General features: G+C 50.2%; 1 protein-coding gene across 1 annotated transcript in view; it reads right to left on the bottom strand.

The window, feature by feature from the left end:
• The window catches only part of LOC149326887 (uncharacterized), a 72,424-nt gene extending 51,734 nt beyond the window's left edge, over positions 1 to 20,690 (bottom strand). The window contains exons 1-2 of the mRNA XM_089564716.1: positions 20,679 to 20,690; positions 19,090 to 19,272 (exon numbers count right to left, since the gene is read on the bottom strand). Coding sequence (XP_089420842.1) covers positions 19,090 to 19,272; positions 20,679 to 20,690 — 195 coding nt within the window. The remainder of the gene's footprint in view (positions 1 to 19,089; positions 19,273 to 20,678) is intronic.
• Between the last annotated feature and the right edge of the window lie 1,665 nt (positions 20,691 to 22,355).

Raw genomic sequence — 22,355 nt, 5'->3', positions numbered from 1 at the left:
CGACCTCTTACCTCCCGATTTATAAAGGTGTCATTGAGCGGTTTCATCGGCAGTTGAAAGCTTCCCTTATGGCACCCGCTTTTCCTTCGCCATGGATTGAGCGCCTACCCTTCGTCCAGCTTGGTCTCCGCAACGCACTTCGCTGTGATTCTTCAACCTGTGCAACATAGCTAACGTTTCATACTACTCTCCGCGTCCCTGGCGAATTCTTCGAGCCCTCGCCACCTAGGCGTGCTGACGTCTCAGATTGCGCCTACCGTGTACGTAGAGCTATGAACACGGTCGTCCCCCCCCCCGTGAGCGCCAGTATTCTCGTCGTGTTCATGCCCCCCCCCCCCCTCCCCCCCGACCTTCAGCGGTGCACTCACATCTCTGTTCGCCACCACACCGTACGCCCGCCCTTACGGCCACCATACGATGGTCCGTACCAAGTGCTCCGGCGTGCTCCTAAGCACTTTCTCCTGCTCATCAACGGCCGGGAGGACACAATCTCAATTGACTTCCTTAAACCTGCTCACCTTGACACCGACGTCATCGCAAACTGTGCCGCTGCCTTCCCTCCCGACCGTACCATTCCTCGTCGCGAACTATTTGAGCCAAGACCATCAGCTTTTCGCCGTTTACACCTCGCTCATGGCTTCATCGCTAGCAGGGGGGTCCATTAGCGTGCCATCGGGGTCCGGCCGCAGAAGACGACTGCATCCCCAGCACGCCTGCCAAGCACGCGCAGACTGGATTTCGTGGCTGCTTAACTGCATTACAGCGGCACGCTGTCCCGCTCCCGCCTGGCTGAGCGCGTCCAGCCAAATATATTTGGGGAGACCCGACGACGGCTTGTGTCTGCAATTCGTCTCCACAAAGCTTTAGCTTATGTGCAGCTGCTTCAATCGCGCTTCCTTGTATTAATTGAGGCCACTGCACATCTCCAAAAGGTCTGCGATGTTTTGTATCTCCATTTGCCGCGAGTTCGCGATTTTCATGTTTTCCAAATTACGTTTGTGCTGGCATGCGCGTTTGGTTAATCGAAACTTAGGTAAGGTTCGGTTTCAATCTACGGTTTCTGGTGTGCAACATGTCAAGTTTAAAGGCTACAAAGTGCTTTGCACAAACATATACCTTCTCCGAAGAGCCAGAACACTGCAGTGCAGTTTTTTGACGTGATTTCCAACACCTTGAAAACATATTAGAATGCATATCTGATGTGCATTTTATTATTGTGGAGCATTTATGGGTGAACTGTGGGTATTTGGTGGAGGTAGATTGATCGCTGTGTGCGCTTCAGCTCAAATCGCACGTTGATAGCAAGATCAGTTCTGATGTTGGAATGTTTTCAGATGAATTATAAACATTGTTGTAAGCATCATACTTTAATGTGTGTACGTTTCATCTTGTTACTCCTATCATGGTCGAGCTTTGCGTCGAGCTCGTAACTAGTCGAACTTTTTGTAATAATCCTCCGACTTGCAACCTGCGGTGGTGCGCTGGAGGTTCCTCCCTATTATTACTCATTGCTTATGAAAGAGAACACACTGTGCACAGCCTTTTCCAGGAGTAAAGAGCCGAAAGTGTTGGCTTCTCAATCGTGAAATAATGTCTTGTAGCATTAATTAAGGTCATAACGCTCCGGAGGTGTGAGAACTACAGTTCCTTTGGCCTTCAGGATATTTGCATTCCTGCCAACGACTGATGACTGTCAAGCCACTCAATAGTCTAAACTTCTGATAAGGTGGTACATAAGAGAGGCAGATGCCTTGCCGACGTTTTAGCACCGTTTACTTTTCACTTTGTGCGCCAGTTGCAAAGCACTATCATTTGAGAACACCCAGCTTGTTTTTTTCTACAAGCACTAGCGATGTGTTGACTACCTGTCTTCTTTTTCTCTCGATATGTTAAATACCTGTCTTTTGTCTTCCCAGTTAATACTTTAAGATTTGCCTATATTAAGGAACAGGGGTTAAATTATATCTAGCCTTTCTGTACTCTGCTGGCCTCGGTTTGTGTGCAGCTCTTATATGCTAATTCTTTATATTGCCCTGGAATGAACAGTTTCCTCGACGCTCCGACTGTTTACTAAATACTGCATGTTGAATTACCACTTGCTCCGAACAGGGACAAGCCCGCCAGACGGAAAGAGCCCTTGTTGATTTATGAGTCCATAACTGCCTGTTTTATTGTTCAGTTCTTAAGTAAAATAATTTCGGTACTGCGAAATTCGCACAAGGGAATAAGCAAGACATTTTGTCCGCCTCCGGCCACAGCCAAACGTGGGTAACGTGCAAGCAATTTGACATTTGCGCCAGTGAGATCGAAACAAGAAGTGCGTGGCGTTTCCTTTCACCAACCGCTTGGTGCGCAAGGATCGATTGGGTGGCGCGTAAGCAATTTGAATTTCGCTGCAGTGAAACCAAAACAAGAAGTGTGGGCCAGCTGCTTCATCTAGCGTTTTAGCTTCACCAATGGCTAGGTGCCTTTAAATCGTTTTTAGTGGCAGGCAAGCAATTCACAATTTGCGTCAGTGAAACCGAAAGAGGAAGTCTGGGCCTGTTGATCTCATCAACCGATAGGTGCGCCACAATCGATTGGGCCGCTGGGGTCTATGAGAGTGTCCTCTCTTATTTGTTCTTACTCTATGGCCAGAACAAGAACGCACGTTTATTGCGAGACATCGCATTTATTGCACACGCAATAGCGCGGCTTGCGCACGGCGCTTGTCAGACACATTGTCATGAAGTTGTTACGCAAGCAGGACGCACCCTTCCAAGGTCATCACGCGATATTTGTTCAAGTTCAGGGTAATTGATTGAAAGCAGCATCATAACGAAGATGCTGGGGAGGTTTCACGGTGCCAGTCGATCTCCTCAGAGCAGAGGCAGGTCAGCGTCTCTCTGGAAGGGCAACTGAAGCCGAAGGCGTGGTACCATAGGCTGGAAGTTGCTGACGCAGCCCAGCGGCTGCAGGGGTGTTGCATTTTCAGTGATAGAAGGCTCTAGTGTCGCACTCTCTCTGTTCGTCGCATTTGACTCTGCCAAAACAGCACAGTCGCCGTCGGTGTCATCGTCAATTGTTTCAGTATACTGCTCGCCGGAATGAAGCGCGTGTCGGCACTTGCGCCGAAAAACACGACGACATTATGTTATAGTGTGGTAGGACCTCGGGGCGGCTTTTCAAGCCTCCTTCTCTTTCTGCGAACATGTTGCGTCTCGCAAACTGGCGACGCCTCCTTTAGATAGTGGAGGCCAGGGCTATCCTTCTAGTGTCTTGCGGTGCTTCTTGACCTCAGTAGTCTTGATGCTGCCAAAATCCGGGAGGTTAGAGTGAAGGCGCCTGTCCTTCAAGACGTTTCCAGAGGGATTGACCAGTAGCACTGATCGGCAGGCCAGAAGTCATGCCGTGCACCCTGCGTTTCCTTCATTATCTGCTTAGCAACTTCCACACCACTTTCTGCAAGGCCGTTAGAATGCAGTTAGTGTGGACTAGACGTGACGTGTGCGAAGTCGTACTCTTTAGCGAAGGCCGAGATCTCTTGGCTTGGAAATTAGGGCCCATTATCGGGGTGCACAGTTCAACAGGAATACTGTAAGAAGCAAACATAGCGCTCAGAGCCGCAACAACACTTCTTGCACTTGTGTCTGGCAGCCTCTCAGCATATGGGAAGCTAGAAAGACCGCCATATGCGAAAACATAAGAATTTCCCCTAACGCTAAAGGGGTCCACTACGCCTCTTACCAAGTACACTGTAGCACTGGAGACATTAGAGAGGGTTGTTTCGCTTGATCGTGACATCATGCAGCAGCGAAATACACGCTACATGCCAAGAGATATCAGACTGTGCAATGTTCTGAACAAAGGAGGCGGGAGCTCTTAAATACAGTCGTGAGCACAGATTGCCGCCCTTTTCGACCAATGAGGAAGGACTGCCTTTTGGGTGCTATCTTTGGGAGCATCCCGGTGGCTGATTGGCCCAAACATGTAGCTGGAGAGAACCCTGTTTTTCTCTCGATTTCTTGCTCTTCACCCGCGCAGCGACCCAGCGTGAAAATTCGCGCAGACTTCCGAGCAAAGGCAACGAGGTATAACTAAAAAGCACGTGCGGTTTTCTGAGCTGTAGTTGCGGCCATAAAGGAGGTAATCACGAATTGAGAAATGCGAAGCATGGCAGCGAGGAGCACGCGAAGGCGAAGCAGCCGTAGGGCTGGTGAGGAAGTAAATACGAGAAGAGATTCACGGGTCGGTACGCTGAGCCGAAGGCATGGCGCTGATGTGAAGCGTCGGTGAAGAGGGGTCGAAGGTGTAAAGGCTCGAAATATTGGATGAAATTAAAAGGCGGGATAGAGCATCCGCGTCTTGATGTTTGCGTCCAGTACAATACACGGCGCGGATATCGTATTCCAATAGGCGAAGGGCCCACCTCGCGAGGCGACTGGATGGGTCTTTTAGGAAGAAAAGCCAGCAGAGCTTATGATGGTCGGTCACGACATCAAACGAGCGGCCATATAGGTAAGGGAAGAACTTGGGTAAGGGCCCAAAGTATCTCTAGGCACTCTTTTTCAGTGACCGAGTAGTTAGTTCAGCCTTTGTGATCCTGCGGCTGGCATAGGCAATGACGTATTCGACGAAACCGGATTTGCGTTGGGCGAGTACGGCGCCGAGGCCTACCCCACTGGCGTCAGTATGGAGCTTGGTAGGTGCGATCGGGTCGAAATGGCGAAGTATCGGCGGTGCGGTGAGGATACGGCGCATGAAATTGAATTCGTCGTCACACACTTGGGAAAAGTGCGAAAGATTGGAACTTCCGGACAGAGGTTGTGTCAAAGGTGCAGCAATTGAAGAAAAGTTGCATATAAACCTACAGAAGTATGATCACAGTCCTAGGAAGCTGCGCAGTTCTTTGATTGAAGTAGGTCGACGAAACGCAGCCACAGCACGAAATTTAACCAGGTCCGGACGGACAGCATCCTTGGAAACAATATGGCCTAAAATAATAAGTTGGCGTGCGGCAAAATGACAGTTCTTTAAGTGGAGCTAGTGGCCGGCGTCAGAGAGGCAGGTCAAAACGTGCTTCAGGAGGTAGAGGTGAGTGTCAAAGTCAGGCGAAAACACGACCATGTCATCAAGGCAACAGAGGCAGGTCTCCCACTTGAGACCACGCAGAATGGTATCCATCATCCGCTCAAACGTGGCGGGAGCATTACAAAGACCGAAAGGCATGACAGCAAATTCGCATAGGCCGTCAGGTATTACAAAAGCTGTCTTGGGTAATCGGCCTTTTCCATGGGTACTTGCCAGTACCCGGAACGTAAATCTAAAGAGGAAAATATTTCCGCACACTGCAAGCAGTCTAGCGCGTCATCAATGCGTGGCAGTTGATAGACGTCCTTGCGCGTGATCTTAAGGCGGTGGTAGTTTACACAGAAAGAGATGGAGCCGTCTTTCTTTTTGACAAGCACAACTGGCGAAGCCCAATGACTTCTTGAGGGCTGGATGACGCCGCTATTGAGCATTTGGTCGACTTGATCTTCAATAACTTGGCGCTCGCTTGCCGACACACGATAGGAGCGCTGCCGTAGAGGAGCTTGCGCCCTTACGTCGATGCGATCTGTGACAGCCGACGTTTGGCCCAGTGAGCTGTGATGACAGTAAAAGGAGGCGCAGAGCTGGTGGAGCAAGTGGAGAAGATGCGTGCGCTATGGCGGAGGAAGATCTGTGTCGATGGAGCGGAGAAACAGTTTTGTAGAGGAAGGAGTCGATGTAGAACACGATGGGGTGAGCGTAGTGAGATTGATGTGCGATGCATCGGCAGTCTCCTCACGGGTTAGAATAGACGCGGAAAACCTTTTCTTGAAAGCATCTCCACCAAACCTTCTGCCACAGTTGCTGAATCTACCTTTGTCAGAGCCACGGAGTCGGAATACCGCGTGGCGAAATCGCAGAGCGTGAGAATATACCTATTCCCTTTCACCGATGTGGGCAAAAGCGGACCGATAATATCGACAGCGACCATATCAAAAGGAGTGTCGATGAGGAGCGTCCCAATGGAGCCTTCCCTATTTTGCCCTTCGGACACGTCCTTTGGCAGGTGTCGCATGAACTGACATACCTTTTAATCTCCTCCTGCACTCCCGGCCAGTAAAATTCTTCCAGAACTCGATCTGTAGTCTTCTTAATGCCCTGATGCTCCGCCAACGTGCTACCGTGGGCAAGCCTTAATACCTGTGATCTGCACACTGTACTGTGCCCGGCGGTGCTTAAACATTTCAATACATCATTTGATGGCACGTGCCAGTTCTGTGGTGAGGTCTCTGACACCTTCCACATGGTTTGGGCGTGTCAATCTAACCCATCTATCCCCCCCAACCCCAACCCCACCAGAGAGGACTGGGAGGCGGCCCTGCTCGGCTGTCAAGATCTAAAGAGCCAAAAGGCCTTGGTTCAACGGACGCGGGCGGCGTTGCTTGCCAATGGGGCCCCGGAATAGGGGCTCCACCTAGTACTGTGAGGGGAAAGGGCCAATAGGGTCCTGCCCCGATCACCGTTCTGTAAAAATTTAATTGCCCATAAATATTTTTCACCACCACCACCACCACCACCAAGACTTTGGAAGTACTACCTGTCGAACCACTCTGCCAGAGGCGGGATGATAGAGGCGGTAGAGCTAACCCTTTTCAACAGAATACGAGTGCGAACTGCCGTGTTTACCATAGCACACCTTTTCTATTTTCAGCCAACACGACTTCAATGAACCATCCTCTCTTTGCTCTTTTTCTAACTCCTCCTTGGTGAACTGCACGGGACGCTCAAAGCGGTATTTTCCTTACTTTGTCCAGAAGCTTCCTTTCCAGCCAGTGCCACTTTTTGGCCCTCGCTCTCGCCATTTTCGCAGGCTACCTTGTCATTGACTATGCCAAGGTGTAATTTAGGAACGGGGTTTAATTTCGTCCAATTATTATGTGCATTTGATGGCTCACGGATCTCTGGTATATTTGCAAATATGACAGCGTACAATGGTGTCTCCGTACACTTCACCAGGGCCGTCCCAGTGAAATAAGGGGAAGCGATATAGACTTCTGCTTTGGGAACTTCCACACAACTACCATCAATGAGGAACATAGTAGATCTCGAACCGGAGAGAGCTGGGTCAGGAACTAGTGCTCTCCACGCAACCACTGTATTGCTCCCTGTGTCCCGTAAAACACGTACGGGTACGCCACGAAGCTCTCCCTCTAGGACAGGCATGTGTTGCGCGTCTGCAGAATTTTCCGGACAAGTCCGACCACCACCTTATCCTTAGCTGGTTCATGCATATCTGCTGTTGTAGACATCGCTTCAGGCGCAACACTCTCTGGCTGAACACAACGTGACGACTGCTGTTGATTTTCTTGCTTTCTTGAGCAAGAACTTACTTCATGCCCTGGTTTCCGGCAATAAACGCAATACAGCTGTTTTGGCTTTGAGTGACAGGCGGCAGCCTTATGTCATAAACGATTTCAAATGAGGCACCTTAATGACTCTATTTGATGGAGCATACTTCTCTTTCGGAATGGCCACCTCGAACGGTTCTGTGAAAAAAATTGCCTGTTGCTTTATGAAGGCGCTTACTTTCAGGAAACCTTTCGCGATAACCCTCTGCTGTGAAACGAAAAAAATTAGGGGGCACTTTGACTGTCTAAAGTGCGTAGAGGCGAAAGCGTTTTCCGCACCCCTTTGACTGCTTCTGTGGCACTGGTGGCGTCACATGTAATTGAGTGCTAATTACTAAGTGACGACAAATCACTCATTAATGGTGAATTACTGCATTGTGCCTAAATACTAATTAACTGCTAATTAATGATGCTTAAGCTTCGCATTTAGGAGTGGAACGCGACAGCGTGTTGTAGCGCTGCCAGGGAGTCCACGGAACGCCACCACCCGTTCGGCGCGATGCCTTGCCCTTTAAACAGTTTTTGAGGAAAGGAAAGGGCGCAGTAATTCTCTGTCATCTCGGTGGACACCTTAACCGCACCGTAGAGGAAGGGAGGAAGTGGGAGTGGAAGAAGAAAGACAAAGATGGCCCGTAATGAAGAAAATGATAATTGTATTCGAGGAAAGGAAATTACGCAGTAACTGTCTCACATATCTCGGTGGACACCGGTCAAAACTCAGGGGGGCACTTTTTTGATCTAAAGTGTGGTCACTGATGTGTGGTTAAGATGTTAAGCTTCGCCTCTAAGAGTGGAACGCTACAGCGTCTTGCAACGCTTCCAGGAGTGCATGGAACGCCATCGCCCATTCGGTTCTATGCCTAGCTCGTCAGCAAATTGGTTTTTGAGGAAAGGAAATGTATGCGTCTCTCATATCTCGGTGGACACCTAAACCTCGCCGAAAGAGAAGGGAGGAGGATGGAAGTAAGCGAAGACACCGTATTCACTAGACGCACCTTTGTTCTTCCGAAACCATCGAGCTGGCATGGCGGAGTGGATAGCATGCTCGTCTCACACTCCGAAGACCGGTGTTCGATTCCCGAGCTCGACCAATTTCTTACTCGGTTTTATTTATTTATATGACCGGACTTGAAAAGTTAATTAGGCTAATTAAGCAATTAACTAAGCTCAGTCCCACTTATTTGGAGCATCACTATACGATCCCTTCAATTGGTTGCCTGGTTACTAGCCGAAGTACAATTGGCCCTGTTTGAAATTCGCGCACTGTGACGTCACGACCGTTTCGACCAACTGAAAAGCGTGACATTTCTGTCGACAACTGCTGCTTACAACGATGACAGATTAAAGGCTTTCGCCTTAAAATTTTGGAGCAGGGCTTGTTTTGCCCTATCGTAATCCAATGATTCTGCTGGATATTCGACCGAACACACGGATATCCTCCCCAGGGAAAGACATACTGAGTGCGGTAGCCCATTTTTCCTTAGGCCAGCCGAGCCCTTCTGCTATACGCTCAAAACGTTTGAGGTATGTATCTAAGTCATTCCTGCGATCGTCGAAAGGCGGGATCAACTTGTGTTTGCTAACTGCTACTGAGGGCCCCGGTGCAGGTTCTCGATTACCTCCAACAGCTTCTGCGAGCCTTAATTGGAGCTGCAATCTCCGCTCTTCAGCCTCTGCTAGCGACTTTGCATGCCCGCGTTCGGCTGCACGTGCAGCGCTCTCCTCCTCCTGCTCAGAGGCAGCCCACGAACGCAGCCCGGCATCTCTCAACCACAACTCTTTGCCTAATTCAACCAATTCCTTTGGCGTTGCCATCGTTTCTTTTTAGGGAACCACGAAATAAAGAAAAAAAACACGGCTTCATCCTGTCGCGCGGACGCAAAATTGTCGCGAATTGGAGTGACGCGTCCCCGACTGCTGAAGGGGAACGCTTTCGCGTGCAGGTTCCAAGAAAAAAACGAAAGAATCAAACAAAACAAAACGAAGCCGCGTTTATACTTGGAAGGAAAGGAGCCAATAAAGAAAACGAAAGCACCAAAGAAAACAAACACTAGACACGCGCAAAACAGTACAGATAAGGAGAGAGTTCACCGTATACAAAGCGTCCCAGGTGGAGCGGGAATGCCTTGCAGGCAGCAAGGACCCGGGTTGGCGACTTGCGATGCGTCACTTGCGTTGCTTCCGGGGAGACGCTGGTAAACAGCCAGGAGGTGAGGAACCGAGATGAGCACAGGAGACGCTGACGAACTCCTGTCAGCCGCCCCCAAGAACTGGGCAGCTGCAGCAGGAAAACTATATCCAGGTCCTGTCGACGGCGTTCCAAAACACCGTAGGGTGGTGCTGTCTATCCAAGGAAGCCTCGACAGCAAAGACCCTCAATCCCTCTGCCTCTTCCGACCTCGAAAGTGACGCAGCAGGCCTGCGTCGCTGATTTAAGGGAAGTCCACGGCAGCACAGACCCTAAGTCTGACAGCTGCCACTTCCACGCTTGAATGCCCAGACTTGTTCTGCGGTGTCTTCATCTACACCTCGGTTTGCTCCTCGTGCGCGGGGGCGCTGTGAGCGCGCGGAGAGAGTGGACGTACAGCGCATCGTCTCCGCCAACTTTTGGCTGGAGCCACGGTTCCTCGGCCGGAACCCCGTCAACGCAGCCGCGTGTGTCTTCGCGAAGTCGACAGCTACCTGTGGACACCACTCACACACAGGTGGGGCAACATTTACGCATTTTAGGGCCGATCTTCACTTGCGTTTCGTGGCGACGGCGCTAGGCGTAACGCCTACGCCGACGCTCGGCCGTGAGTGAGTCGCCCACCCGTGTCAAGATGGCTGCCCAAAAAGTACAACGCGGCTACGACCCGGACGCCATGGCCTGGTCCGAGGTTCCCTCAGCTCCAAAGCCTGAGAGTCCGGATTCTGCGCCCATCGAGAACCCGAGGCTCTTCAAACTAGTGTAACGCCGCTCCCGAAAGCGGGACGCCGCCTCGAAGAAAGCGGACGCTACGTCGGCAGGCCGCTCAACACGGGACAACGCTGCTGCGCGCGCTGCAGCGCTTCACGGAGGGGCCCAGTCTAAGACGGGACCCTCTTGGAAACCAAAGCCACTGCCGCGTCTTTATCCAGAAGACATCGTGATCATCCTGAAGCCGCGGGTGACCGTCGCTCTGAGGGATGTCTACCAACATGGCGAGCTGGGAGCAGCGTTCGCGGCCTACCTGGGCGCCAAGGCCGCAGCATCCCTCAGCCTGCTCCCCACATGGGAGCAAAACCTCATCGTCGCAGGCACCAGAGAGCCGCACGTCGCGGACAAGCTCCTGCGGGATTTTCAACTAACATCACCGAAGGGCCAGTTCTCTATGTACGTCCAGTTCAAACTCACTGGAGACGTGTGCCGCGGCGTCATCACCGTGGCCAAGCACGAGACCAGTGAGTCCCTCCAAAACAAGATCCAGTGGCGTGCTGGAGAGCTTGCCGATATCCGCAAGCTTGGCAAATCCGACGTCGCGTCGATTACCTTCGTGGGAAACGTGGTGCCGCGATATGTGCACTATAACTCTGAGGTGACCCTTGTGCTTGCGTACAAGAGAACCATTCCGGCCTGCGTGCGATGCGGCACTGTGGGCCACCGAGCAGACACCTGCCCCTGCCCGGATGAAAAGTGCGGCCTGTGTGGCCAAACGGCGCCGACCGTCGACGGAGTCAAGGCGCCGCATGAATGTACTCTGTCCTGTGCAGTCTGTGGGCAAGCCCACGCTACCAACTCCCGCGACTGCACGGGAAAATTCCGGCAGCTCAAGCTGTATGGCCCCAAGGCTAAACGCCCAGAGGTGCCAAAAAACCAGAGACCTGGCAAGCAGCCAAGTCATTCAAAACCAGGTGCCGGTGGCGGAACGCCGCGTGGTGCTCACGCCACCGACCACAAGACATCGTCACCTTCTTCACCGTCGGTGAAGCCAGCGCCCGGGAAGAAGACGGCGCCTCCACCGCCCAGCGGCAGAGACACTGGCCACTTCCCGGCCCTCAAGACAATTGGCGCTGCCGACGCCCGGGCATCAGCACCTCAACACGACAAACAGGTGAGCAGCTGGGCTGAGATCGCCTCCTCTTGCTCCCATCCCTCACCCTCCCCCGTAATCGTCTCCGCACTCGACGCGGAGTACAAAAAACAGATAGACGTGCTCCGGGCACAGAATGAGCTTTTGCTCAACAAAATTCAAAATTTAGAGTCAAAATTGGCGTCCGCCGCACCGAGCCCGCAGAACTCGGACGCAATGGAGAGCGACGCGGAGATCTCGCCTGCCCTCGTGACAGCCATCTCTGCGATGGAGGAGCGCTTAACCTCTAAATTGCGATATATGATCGAGACCGCCATGGACCAGATCTTGACAAAGGTCAAATCTGCCGTCCCCGCGGTGGTCTCAAAACACATCTCGGACAAACCCCGCCTCCTTCGTCGGACGGGACCCATTAGGGACGTATCCCGCCCTTCAAAATTCAACCGTCTGATTATTGATTAGGACAATGAGAACAGCTGCCCCGCTCCTTCCGTCATCACCCCCTTGATGGCGCAAGTAGCTGGCTCTGAGGCACCCAATCCCTCCTCCTCCCCCCAAGAATTTTAAATCATGGCGAGACACCTTAATCAAAGGAGTTCTGCCATATCCAATTCGGCCATGTCAACTTCAATAACACAGTGGAAGTGTAGATGCTTTAAGGACCGCACTAAGCGGGCCAATTTCCGCCTCTACCTTGAAACTTTCGAGTCCTTACCAGCCGTGGTTGCCCTCCAAGAGCCAGGCCTGGGCGCCACAATTTCAAATTACACGACGTTCCAACAGGATCCCGCGTCTTGTCTTCTCGTTCACAAAGACTACACAGCCAACCTAGTGGATCTCGACCTCCAACTAGAGTACTCTTATGTAATGGTGACCCTCCTACCAGTCCGCCGCAGGGACCCACCGTAGCATATACTCAACGTGTACTGCTCTCCCAAACTAAAGCGAGTTACTTTTGCGGACCTCTTTAGCCGCGCGCTAAGAGTAGCGGGCCGCGATCCCCTGCTGATTGTGGGCGACTTTAACGCTCCCAGTCAGCAGTGGGGGTATCGCAAGGAGGAGTCGCGCGGGCGTAAGCTGGCGGAGCTTGCGTCCACTTGGGCCTCACCCTCCACACGGACCCTGTCCACCCAACCCGGCTAGGAAATTCCGTGACACGGGATACGTGCCCGGACTTAACCTTCACTCGCAACATACGACACGCAGACTGGCTCAACACCGGGGAGACCCTCGGTAGCGACCACTGCATCATTAACACTACACTACGCACACGCCCCCTCAAGCGTCCCAGAACACAAGCCCATATCTCAGATTGGACGAAATTCAGGCAAAATTTTAACTCACTTGATAATACACCCATTTCCGCGCAAGGCTATACAGCATGGTCCCAACAGCTGCTGGCACACCTTTCCTCGCATGAAACACACATCCAGCTCTCAGAGGCGGTCACGGACGTGGATAACCACCTTCTACACCTCTGGGAAGCCCGTCGCAGCCTCGTCCGCCGTTGGCGACGCCAGAAACACAATAGAAAGCTTAAAGCTCGAATTGCCGAGCTTACCCAGAAAGCGGCAGAGTACGCGGCCCAACTCGCCGACACCAACTGGGTAGATAGATGCAACACGGCCGCGCGACAAATGTCCAGCCGAAACACGTGGCGTCTCTTTCGAGCCCTAATCGACCCAACACAAACACGAACCGAAACACAAAAACATTAGCACCGAGCCCTGCACACTTTTTCTGGCAACACGACTCAACTGGCACAGAAACTTCGGGACCAATATCTGTGTACAGCCCAAGACCCCCGTGGATCTGCGTACTCTTATGCAGGCAGAGAGAACACGGAGCTGGATGAACCTTTCCAGCTCCATGATCTGCGGGCGGCTCTCGCCAAAATGAAACGGGGCACTGCGCCAGGACGGGATAAGGTCACCGTCAAGCTTTTGACGAACCTGCCCGACTTGGCATACCAGCCGCTCCTGGAATACGTCAATGCGATTTGGCGCGGGGACACCCCCCTGCCAATCGAATGGAAAACGGCTTTGGTCACTTTTATTCCTAAAGCTGGCAAACCAATTGACACAGATAACCTCCGCCCCATCTCTCTCACCTCATGTGTGGGCAAACTAATGGAGACGATGGTGCGGGATCGATTATCTACATATCTTGAAAACAAACAAGTCTTTGCGAGCACCATGTTCGGATTCCGCCCACACAGATCCGCACAGGATGTCCTCCTGCAACTCAATCGGAAAGTCCTTGACCCCCTCGAATGCCCCCATAATGACCGGGTAGTACTCGCCTTGGGTCTTAAAGGGGCATTTGACAATGTAACACATGAGATCATACTCACTAACCTAATCACACCGACGGTGTCCTCAATACATTCCAATACATAAGCCAATTTTTAATAGATCGTCAATCCTACATTCGAATTCAAGATAGAGACCATGGTCCTTACCTACTCGGCACGCGGGGAACCCCTCAAGGCGCGGTACTTTCCCCGCTGCTCTTCAATCTGGCCATGATGCACCTGCCGGCCCAGCTGAGTGGTGTCACCGGCGTGCAGCACGCCCTGTACGCCGATGACATCACTCTGTGGGCCACGCAGGGCAGCACAGGAGACATTGAAACCAGCCTGCAAACAGCGGTGACGATAGTAGACCGCTACGCCCGCCGCTGCGGTCTTCAATGTTCCCCTCAAAAATCGGAATTTGTGCACCTCCGCCCCTCAGAGAAGTGCACAACTAAAATATCTCTCTCTCTTGAGAGTGGTCCCATACGCGAAAATGATGAGATACGGGTACTCGGACTCTACATCCACAAACACAGGCGGCCAGACACTACATTGGCCAAACTCCGTAAGGTGGGGGACCAGGTGGGCCGCATGGTCCGCCGGGTTTCCAACAAACGCGGAGAGTTACGAAGTAAGGATGCCTTGCGGCTGGCAAACGCCTTCGTAACTAGTCGAATTCTCTGTTCGACTCCTTATCTCCACCTACGGAAACAAGAGGAGGACGCCCTTGAGGTCATCCTTCGCAAAATTGTTAAACGTGCCCTTGACCTCCCCATCACTCCTTCAAACAGCCGGCTTATGGCTCTTGGGATGGTGAATACTTTCCGGGAACTCCGGGAGGCGCTCCTTACAAACCAGTACACGCGCTTGTCGCTAACAGAGTCGGGTCGCCGCCTTCTTGCTCGACTCCATATCCAACACACCCCTCCAATGCAAGACAGGTTTCGCATCCCGGAACTGTGGAGATGTGCCCACCACGTGCGGGCTCTTCCAGCAAACATGTCACATGAAGACCATAATGGTCGGCGCCTGGCACGAGCGGAAGCGCTAGCCCGATATTATGGCAACAAAACAGGTGTATACTACGTGGACGCCTCCGGCCCTCACCACGGGGGATGGTACACGGCCGCGGTAGTTCACAACCGCAACACAGTTAACGGCCTAACGTTCAGAGCTCGCAGTGCAACAAAAGCAGAAGAGGTCGCGATTCCTCTCGCGGCCTCACATTCCAATTCAAAATACATAATCACCGACTCGCGAGGGGCCTGTCGGAACGTCGAACAAGGCTGGACTCCCTTCCTAGCCTATCGAATATACCAAAATTGCATACGGGATACGGACCCCGCACACCGTTACCTCATATGGGCCCCTGCTCATCAGGGGTTGGCAGGAAACGAGGCAGCAGACGCAGCCACCCGCGCGCTCTCTCACCGGGCTGTTTTCTCCTCCTCGTCCGATCAGGAACCCGATTTTAATCCGGTCTATACATTCAAAGATATTACAACATATTATCAAAATTGTCATGGCCTTTACCCTAGCCGATGTAAAGGCCTGAAGAAGGCGGATGAGCGGCTCCTTCTCCGTCTTCTCACCAATACATTGCTGTACCCGGGAGCGCTAAAACATTTTGACCCCTCCTTTAGCGGCAGCTGCCCACACTGTAGTGCAGTGTCTTCTGACACTTATCACATGGTGTGGGCCTGCCCCTCCAACCCCGCTATTCCCCCCATCCCCAACCCAACCCAGGAGGACTGGGAGGCGACCCTGCTCGGCTGCCACGACTTACAGGCCCAACAAGCCTTAGTCGGGCGCGCCCGGGCGGCGGCAACCGCCACTGGGGTCCCATACTGTGGACCTCCACCTAGTGTTTGTAAGGATCGGTCCCTTACGGGCTGATCCAAATATACCTCCTGCTCATTTGTAATCAATGTTTTCACCACCACCACCTCCTCGTGCTTTCTCCGCTCCTCGTGCCTTCCTCGCGCACACGATTCGCCGCGCACGCGCGCAAGGCGGGGCTGGCACGCACGGCGATCCGCTGTCCGAGGCACCACTGCCGACACGCGGCGCTCCAAAAATCCCTGGATGGTTTGGTGTGCACATCAGACTGGGACCGCCGTAGTCGGTAATCCCTGAACGCGGCCGGCGCAGGCTTTGTCACCGTTAGGCTTAGCGCCGCACAGGCGTGCCGAAGTCTTAAATGCACTGAAATTTGAACAAAATTGAGCGCACCTTGACAAATGTAGTGTCCACGGATGCCGCTCAGGTTGCCGGAGACAATGGTGCAAAGCTTACTTGGGAAAAGAGTGGAGGACAGCGATTAACAGCGATCATTAGCAAAGCTGATATGGCGTGCGGCCGGTCTCGCTGCCGACCACCACGTGGCTGCGTGGGTGGGGACATTAATGTAGATATAAAGACAAACAGGAATTTTTTACCACTTATGCGGGAGAACATCCTGTTCCTCTCGCTCGTAACATCTGCCAAGTCTGTGACAACCTCGCGAAATACTAGCATAGACCTCGTCCTTTAGAACCAGGCATTGGTGCAAAACGACGAGCATATATACATCTATTTCTCCTACCATAAAACTTTTCATTACAGTCAAGAAGTTTTGGTTCAATGTTTTTTGAAGAGGGTATATGTTTGAAAAATAACAAGAAGTGTGTAATTGTACATATATGTCTTGCTCGAATTATTTGCCTCAATTTATCGAAAAGCTCAAACACCGGATGAGCTGCGCTCAAATTTTGCATTGGGATGTAACGTAGTCGTCGGCATTTTTTTTTATATTATCCGCTGGTAATTGTTGAGCCACTTATCCACGTCTTCCCTAGACTTTGCTGAAAAGATCGGCGGCTCGCAGTAGTGCTACTAAGTGGGCGGTGATGCTCATGGCTGCCGTGCGTGCTGTTCATGGGTGATTCTCGAATTCAGTAAGGCTGGCCGGCGAATCTTCAGCTCCAGCGTTGTCGAGAGGATTCCCAGTAATCAACCCTGCCCGTCCGTAACACTTTTACATGATCTATTTAGCCAGGTAAGTCAAGCTGTACTGAAGGCCAGTGCGAATATTGCGAGCCTGTTCTTGCTGGTCGCAAATGTACTTATTTTATTTGTTTTTTCTTCTCTCTCTGTAGGTAGCGCATAAGAATATATTTTGCGTATTTTTCGTTAATTTTCTTTTTCATTAGCCAATCATTCGTTTTTCGAGCTCGTAGCAGTCTTTTCATGCACATTGTTTGTGCTCACCTCCTTTTCGTACTATCGAAACGCACTTAAGGATTCAATAAATGAAAATGAGGCACCTTTTTCATAAAAAGTGCGCCTGTATTTTTCTAAAGCACTCGCACAGGAAGCTTTGACAAGACCTAGAGCATAGCACTCTATTCAAGGCCTACTTCTTGACAAAACAGTCATTAAGACACGTGTCCATTGACACACAGTTCCCCCCAGCCTCTACTCGTACAACGTGTGGTACGGCTTCCGCTCAAGCTTATACAATATTATTTCTTCTAGTGCGAAACACATTTCTTTCAATATAAAACACTGGCATCGGTCAAGGTGTTTCAGCTTTTTTTCTTTGTGTTGGCAAGGAAAGGCAGATAGGAAGTTTTCTGCTTCAAAGCACCGGATTACTCATCAGCAGCAAAAACTGAGCTAGCAGCGACGAGGTGACGAATATGCTTGGCTCATACTCACAGCGCTTACGTCTGACATGTTTGGAGAACCGCTGTACGCATACTTTCTTATTCCCTGCTGCTGCCGATTGCTATAGCACACACTTCGCCCCCGGAAGGCAGAAAACAACTTATTCGCAAAGACCTTTGACGCTTTTTGTTGGTTGTTCTTGTGCAGCCAGTCTTCCGCTCTTCTATTGCAAAAGTTTAAGGTTTTATTTTCGGAATACATGCCATCAAAGTTGCTGATTTCGAGCGCCGCAGCAAGACCGGATAGCAATTGAAATAGAGCCTACATGCTTAATATCACTCGTGCCAGCACTTGCCCCTTTGCTACTGCAAGCTAAACATTTTTTCCTCCGCCGCAGTGCGTGCCCTGTTGAGCTGTTAGGATTTTCTCTCCGCAAGCATCTCCAAGAAGCAATTTTTTTTCCATAGTTCCTGAAAGACGAAAACTGTAACACAGCGCACCAACCCGCGTACCTTCATGCCGCCTATCAAAACAGCTTTGGCAGCACACTCAGCAATTCAGAATACATCGTTTCCTGTCATGCCCCTGGAAAACTCGATGCGGTAAGTTAGCAGAAGCTACCGGCATGACGATAGTTATGAAGCCAGCTTATGAGCCCAACACAGAAATCTCTTGAATGGCAATGGCTTAGCTCATGGCTTCTATCTAATAGCAGGAAAAATTACTTTGCGTTAAAATCACATCCTGCACCCAGGAAATTGTTCCAGTACTTTGAGAAGAAAAAGCAGGGTAAGCAAAACTACACGCGACAACATCGCCCACATTAATTCTAAGAGGCATCATGAAAATATACTGCGGTAACAAAAAGAGCGTAGTTCGGAGGTGTTCAAATTGACGTGGTGAAAGCAGATGAGAATGAGTAGCCTTCCAAGGAATGTATGAGATCTGTGCTCTGATGATGCATTCGAGATTTTTATCGCTTCCACAACACAATATACTTCACCTTCTTAGTCGGTAGCCCCGTAGCACGTTAGACACAGTGCTTTCGTGAAGAAAACAAGCCGGCGGATTAGGTTTCCCATTTTAAGACGTAGGGATACCAGGCGATCAGCGCAAGTATGAAAAGCCCAGGTACAGGCTGAATATTAGAGCTACGTACGCACAAATACAACATTGCATGCGCAGCTTCACAGGTTTCAGAAAATACCGAAGTTAAGGTCCATCTGCCTTCCATTCGCTGTCCCATTTTGCAGCGCGTACTGGTTAATGTTCCCACGGCGTTTGTGTGACCTTTGTGCAAATACCTCTAAAGTACAAGATAGAACAGCGCTACCACGCAGGTTGCATGCTACAGTTATCACAGTCAGTGCAGACTAACCAAATTACATTTAGTTTAATTCTGCGAAAGCACTTCAAAGAAGAAAAATTACGTTGAAAGATGGCACAGTGGCTCAGGCAACAGACACAAGTTGGTGATGCTATTTTTTACTTCCTAGACCGAAGTTTTCACACCTCTAAATATAGCGCTGTGACACCGGACATATACGCCAGGTGCTGGTGGGCACGCGGCTGATGAAATTCATACACATATGCAGCGTTGAAAGAAAAGAAAAAAGGAAACAAGTACAAACTATTTTTATCTGTGTTGAAATCATTGTAGAGTATATTTACTTACCAAAGCTGGTGGAACGTCGGACGTACCGCTGTCGACTTCACAAGGCTGGTACAATGAATATTCCTCTTCGTTGGTTCCAGTTACGTGTGTAGGTTTATAAACATGAGACCTCATTGTTAGGGATGCAGCGGTGCTTATATTCAGCTTGCTTATTTGATATGTTAGTATCAATTCGGAGCGCTCCTTCACGGGAAGAAAGAAAAAACGAAGAGTTGTCTGAAGACAGGCTTTGTGATGGAACCGATTATCGCGTCGAAATCAAAAAGACAACCGCATCGCATATGCTGCATACCTCTCAGTTAAACTTCAAGCTTATTCATTGTGTTGTAAACGCAAAATGGGTTTTATACATCGCTTCTTTCATTGTCACAATCTTAAGCGACTAGGGGAACAAAAAAAATACAGGAGGATGGATACCACTGTGTAACGCGAAATTCAGGGACATCGGTTAGGGTATTTATATTTCATGATATGTTGCGATCCAGAATGTGAGAGCAGCGTAATATTTGTATAGTTCTAGAGGGCATTTCACATTTCTCACACATGGCTTTTCGGCCAGCTTTCCTATCTAGTCCACCACTCCAGTTTCGCGTTGCAAGAGATAAGCCACTCCTCGGGTGGCGAATTTCTCAAAGAGCAGCAGCAAATAGAGCTGATGGATCGGGCTACATCCTTCATTATTGGCATAGTCTCCGTCTTCACCCTACGTAAACCACGTTACGGATGGTTCAGTGGTAACCGCACACCGCTTCCGCCTTAGTTCTCCCCATACCATACACTAACCACTTGCGCCTTTTACGCTTCCAATTCCCTCGTGGTTCTAAGGCAACCAACTTTCGGTTGAGAATCCTTAGCTCTCGTTATGCCCTCCTCCGTCCACGGTAACCACCATCCTCCGGGTAGCAATGGCAACGCATTACTGCTGCTACTACTGCTACTACTTACTACTACTTGTACTGGAAATACTTCCACCACCACAACCACTAATACTGCTAGAAATACTACTACCACTACTACGACAACGACGGCGATAAACCCAGGTACGGTCGCTTGGCACTGTCGCTGTAATCCTAGAAGGGGCACTTAAACACGTCCCTACGTGTTGGACGCGAGAGCGTTAACGAGTTCATGCCCATATATGCGGAATGGTTCATTGTCGCCCTAATACGCATTCGTGGCGCGGGTTAGGGCGGGTAATTCATGCGCCGCTGCTGCGGTCCATCGCTGTGTTAACCACAGGAACTTTCGCGTTTGTAAGACCAAGGTTTGTCCTCCTGAGCAAATGCTCGTGACTAATCGTTATTTTAACCTCCAACAGCAACTGTGGGATGTTTGTTCAGAGTAGGATAGGCAATTTGTCAGCTGCCACGCTGGTCTAGGTTGCGATGATGTCACATGGTCAAGTGATCTAGGTGGTAGGTAGGCCATTCTCTTTTTCGCTGACGCCGCCGATGACAACGAAGACGAAGCCCAATACTCTGCACATCGGGAGCGTTACGGCTATCTCGTTAAAATGGCTCTTTCGACACGCCATAAACTTATACGTAAAATACGCCCAGTGTTCACCGAAAGAATTATCGAGCCCTCACCAGGGGCACCATCAACCTTTTGAAGTGCTGCTAGTGCGCAGGCCACATCGTGAGAAAGGATTGTCGCATACTAGATGTGAGCTTTCAATTTTAGCATCTCATAGGGATGAAACGCTTCAAGTAGCAATACTTTTTTTCTAAAAGGGTTATTTTGTATTAATATTCTCAGAATCAATTTTGCCTTCATAGATTTTACTTGCACCATGTTAGGCTTCTTTTTTTGTGTATAGATACAGTGAGTGTCGTCTTATATTCCTCACTTCGCGTCATAAAATAATGAACTTTCGCGTATTGCTTTGTATTTGTACAAGAGCCGGCTGTTCCTAGGTGGTTGCTAAGTCTCGTGGGGCAGTCACAGATGCTGCTGTGCTGAAGTGCCACATGCTTCGGGAGACGCGTGGGGACAGTGCGATAGGAGGAGAACATAACAAAACTTCGTTAGTACGGGCAGCCTTCGAAAGAATATAGCTAACGAAAGCGGGAGAAAGTGACCCAAGAATCAGACTCGCTACCTCCCTTGAAGTTGTATGCAGCACACCTTGCCTTCTCTTCGTAACGCTAAAGGTGCCTAGAATTCGTTGTCAATGTAGGTGTAATTCCTGCTTAGTGTTGAAGGACTCCTATTCGGCGCTTCATACATCTTTAACATCGACATTTTTTGAACGAGTTTTACGCTATGGTTTTTACCGAGAATTCCAGCTTACGTTTCATTCGGTCTTCGCCATTCCTTTTCTTGTCCCTACTCGCAGCACGGCGTAAGCTAGACGCTTTCCAGCCATTCTCAAAAGTTGAAATATTCTTTCATTTTGGATGTCATCGCTTGAATTCCAGTTTCAGATCTTCAGTACGGCAGCAAAACTCAGTCCTAACGCTAGCGACAAGCCAGGCTACACGATTGCAGACCTCGCTTTCTTCAATTCTAGATCGTTTTCGTAGTAAATTCTGTGAGAATTTTTTTCGCCTTCACTACCTGAACGAAATCCATGCAGAAACTTAACACGTGCACCCATTTCATGAAAGGAAAATTAATCTAAACGATTCCAAGAAAAAATAGGTCACCTAACATCCAGGACTCTTCGTTCGTTGTTCATTAGTGAGGGTCATTTTTTAGGCTTGTTGTTCTTTTTCCAAATTCTCAGTGGTCCAACTTTTACGCGACAGTGTAATAGTTCAGTTCTGCAAAAAAACCGGACTCTGCGTTGCCGTTGCTCTAACCCAAAACGCGGACAAGTTGAAAAAGAGCCAACGTGAAATGAGGAGTGGTGCGTTCGAAAATTGTATAAAATACTAAAAACATGAGATTTGAAGCGCGTTAACCGCCAAAGCGTCATAACGTCGCTAGGATATGCAAGTATATAAAGCAATGAACGCGCCAAACATGAAATGGGGTACAGTAGAATGGAACCTGTAACCCATGGGTTGTGACTCAGACACGCTGCCGTCAGGCCACATACGCACAATCGTACGGTTTTGTTAAAGCAGGGCGTTAAATGTGTATCATGGGGTCTTTGGCATTATCACTGCTGGTATGAAAGAGGAAACAGTGTCCATGTCTACTTCAGCAACAAGAACAGCTGCCCGCCCTTATAGGCTTAAGAATACGCCGATCGACGGGGGTCTTGGGGTGTACACAGATACTGGTCCCGAAGTTTCTTTGCCAGTTGAGTCGTGTTGCCA

This window comes from Amblyomma mixtum, chromosome 10, assembly GCF_055824585.1.
Source record: "Amblyomma mixtum isolate Tamu chromosome 10, ASM5582458v1, whole genome shotgun sequence".
NCBI lineage: Eukaryota > Metazoa > Arthropoda > Arachnida > Ixodida > Ixodidae > Amblyomma > Amblyomma mixtum.
This window is presented reverse-complemented; position numbering and strand designations above follow the sequence as displayed.